Source organism: Tupaia chinensis, unplaced genomic scaffold, assembly GCF_000334495.1.
Source record: "Tupaia chinensis unplaced genomic scaffold, TupChi_1.0 Scaffold146708_1, whole genome shotgun sequence".
Classification (NCBI taxonomy): domain Eukaryota; kingdom Metazoa; phylum Chordata; class Mammalia; order Scandentia; family Tupaiidae; genus Tupaia; species Tupaia belangeri.
The window spans coordinates 28,712-31,413 of NW_006206564.1; the positions used below are offsets into that span (position 1 = coordinate 28,712).

Consider the following 2,702-nt stretch of genomic DNA (forward strand, 5'->3'; position numbering starts at 1 on the left):
GTGAGTACTCAGATGTACAATTAAGATGTGACATTTGGGAAAAAAGTTGTATTACAGTTTTTACAATCATAAGGTTTCTCTACTGTGTTGAGTTCTCTGATGTACAGTGAGTGCAGATTTCCAGGAGAATATTTTTCTACAATGTTCACATTGATAGGGCTTCTTTCCTGTGTGAGTTCTCTGATGTGTAGTGAGAGGTGACTTCTGGGAGAACGTTTCCCTACGTTCTCCAATGCCTATTGAGAACTGATTTCCAGGAGAACCTTTTCCTACATTGTTCACATTCATAGGGTTTTTCTCCTGTGTGAGTTCTCTGATGTACAATGAGATGTGACTTGCGGGAGAACTTTTTCCTACATTGTTCACATTCATAGGGTTTTTCTCCTGTGTGAGTTCTCCAATGCCTATTGAGAACTGATTTCCAGGAGAACCTTTTCCTACATTGTTCACATTCATAGGGCTTTTCTCCTGTGTGAGTTCTCTGATGCACAATGAGATGTGACTTGTAGAAGAACCTTTTCCTACATTGTTCACATTCATGGGGCTTCTCTCCTGTGTGAGTTCTCTTATGTACAGTTAGGTAACACTTCCTGGAGAATGTTTTCCCACATTGTTCACATTCATAGGGTTTTTCTCCTGCGTGGATTCTCCAATGGTTAGTGAGATCTGACTTGTAGGAGAACCTTTTCCTACATTGTTCACATTCATAGGGTTTTTCTCCTGTGTGAGTTCTCTGATGCACAATGAGATGTGACTTGCTGGAGTACCTTTTCCTACATTGTTCACATTCATAGGGTTTTTCTCCTGTGTGAGTTCTCTGATGCACAATGAGATGTGACTTGAAGGAGAACCTTTTCCTACATTGTTCACATTCATGGGGCTTCTCTCCTGTGTGAGTTCTCTTATGTACAGTTAGGTAATACTTCCGGGAGAACTTTTTCCTACATTGTTCACATTCATAGGGTTTTTCTCCTGTGTGAGATCTCTGATGCACAACGAGATATGACTTGTGGGAGAACCTTTTCCTACATTGCTCACATTCATAGGTTTTCTTTCTTGTATGAATTTTCCAATGTCTACTAAAGACTGACTTGAAACTCAAAGATTTTCCACATTCCCCACATTCATAGGATTTCTCTCCAGTGTGAGTTGTCTCATGCACAGTGAAGTGTGACTTCTTGTAGAACATTTTATCACATATTTTATTTTCATAGGATTTCTCTCCTATGTAACTCCTCTGATGTACAGTGAGGTCTGAATTCTGGGAAAATGTTTTTTTACATTGTTTGCACTCATAGGGCTTCTCTCCTGTATAAGTATTCAGACAGTCAGAATGGGCTGTGTTCAGACACAATAGATTTATATATTGTTCTATCTACAAATTTTCTCTCCAGTAAGAGTTATCTCATGTATAACAACAGTTGAAAGCTTTGGTAATTGAAACACATTATAAGGGTTTACTTCTCTATACTTTCTCTGCTTATCATAATTTTTGACCTCTGGAAAAAGGATTTTTGATGTTTTTTATATTTATTGTGTGTTTCCCTTGTTTGCATTCACTGATGAAAAGGTAGATTTTAATTCTGCAATAAGGATTCAAATTCCTCTTTATGTGAATAGAAACCTTCCACTTTGTGTTTAAAATCTACTATAAAAATTATTTCAAAAAATACTTTTTCACATTCTCTACATTTATAGGGTGCATCTCATATTTGTATCTTCTGCTGAATGAGACAGTTAGCCTTTTTATAAAATGCTTTCTTCCACACCTGAACTATATACTAAGCAATAAGAACTGTCTAAACACACGTTTTGCCATATTTATTTTATTTACAAGCAGTCTCTCCATATTCATCCTCTTTGGACGGAAAAAGACAGGGACCAGCAGTTAGCGTAATGGCTATGTCACTGGACTCCCATGTAGTCAAACTTTGTTTGAGTCCTGGACCAGGTGGCTTAAAACTCATGCTGGATGTGTGTGCATGCGTGCCCAAGGTCCCGAGAGGAGAATGGAAAAGAAGGGATTTCAGTGTGGCCATCCCCCCTGGGGAGTGATTTCTCGCTTTCTACCTGTCTGTCTGGCGAGCGCACACACCCTATGGCAAAAAACCTCTCCAAAAAAAAATTTCCATAAATTATATTTGAGAATTTATTTTACACTGCTCATGTATATTTCAAATATTGGTACTGATCTATAATAAGAAATATGGTTCATTGTCCTTAATATGTTACTGTAGCAACTTACATTTATATTTTGAAAGCTAGGTGTATTTACTTTGTTCCTTTGTGCATCCCTTTCCTTTAATACCTTTAATAATATTCAAAATATCTATCAACTGTCTTCCCATAATTTTACACAGAAAGATTTCCATGTGTCATTTCTTTTCCCTGTCATTTTTCTCTTTCCTCTCTTATAATGTTGTGTATTGTGTACTGTTTATTTGCTAATGTGAACAGTTTTCTAGATCATTTATTTACAGAAGTCAGAAAGAACTCTCTTGTCACTTAAGAAGAAATGTTACTAGGAAGGACTTGTAGCCAATAAAAATACATACTAATTACCCTAAATATGCCATCCCGAAAGAACCTTTAAAAATTATATACCCATTCTTTTCACACTCTTATCCCAGAAAAACATTGCTACATTTTTCTAACCTCACTAGTACTAAGTTTTTGTTTTCCCCTCTCAATAAAATATAAAT

At 36.5% G+C, this 2,702-nt stretch overlaps 1 protein-coding gene across 1 annotated transcript; it reads right to left on the minus strand.

Annotated features, from left to right (window-relative positions):
* Positions 1-220: 220 nt before the first annotated feature.
* LOC114006272 (zinc finger protein 25-like) lies at positions 221-1,308 on the minus strand (the record flags this gene model as incomplete). Its single annotated transcript, XM_027768502.1, has 1 exon — positions 221-1,308. A coding segment is annotated over one exon (1,088 nt), but the record flags the coding sequence as incomplete, so codon positions are not given.
* Between the last annotated feature and the right edge of the window lie 1,394 nt (positions 1,309-2,702).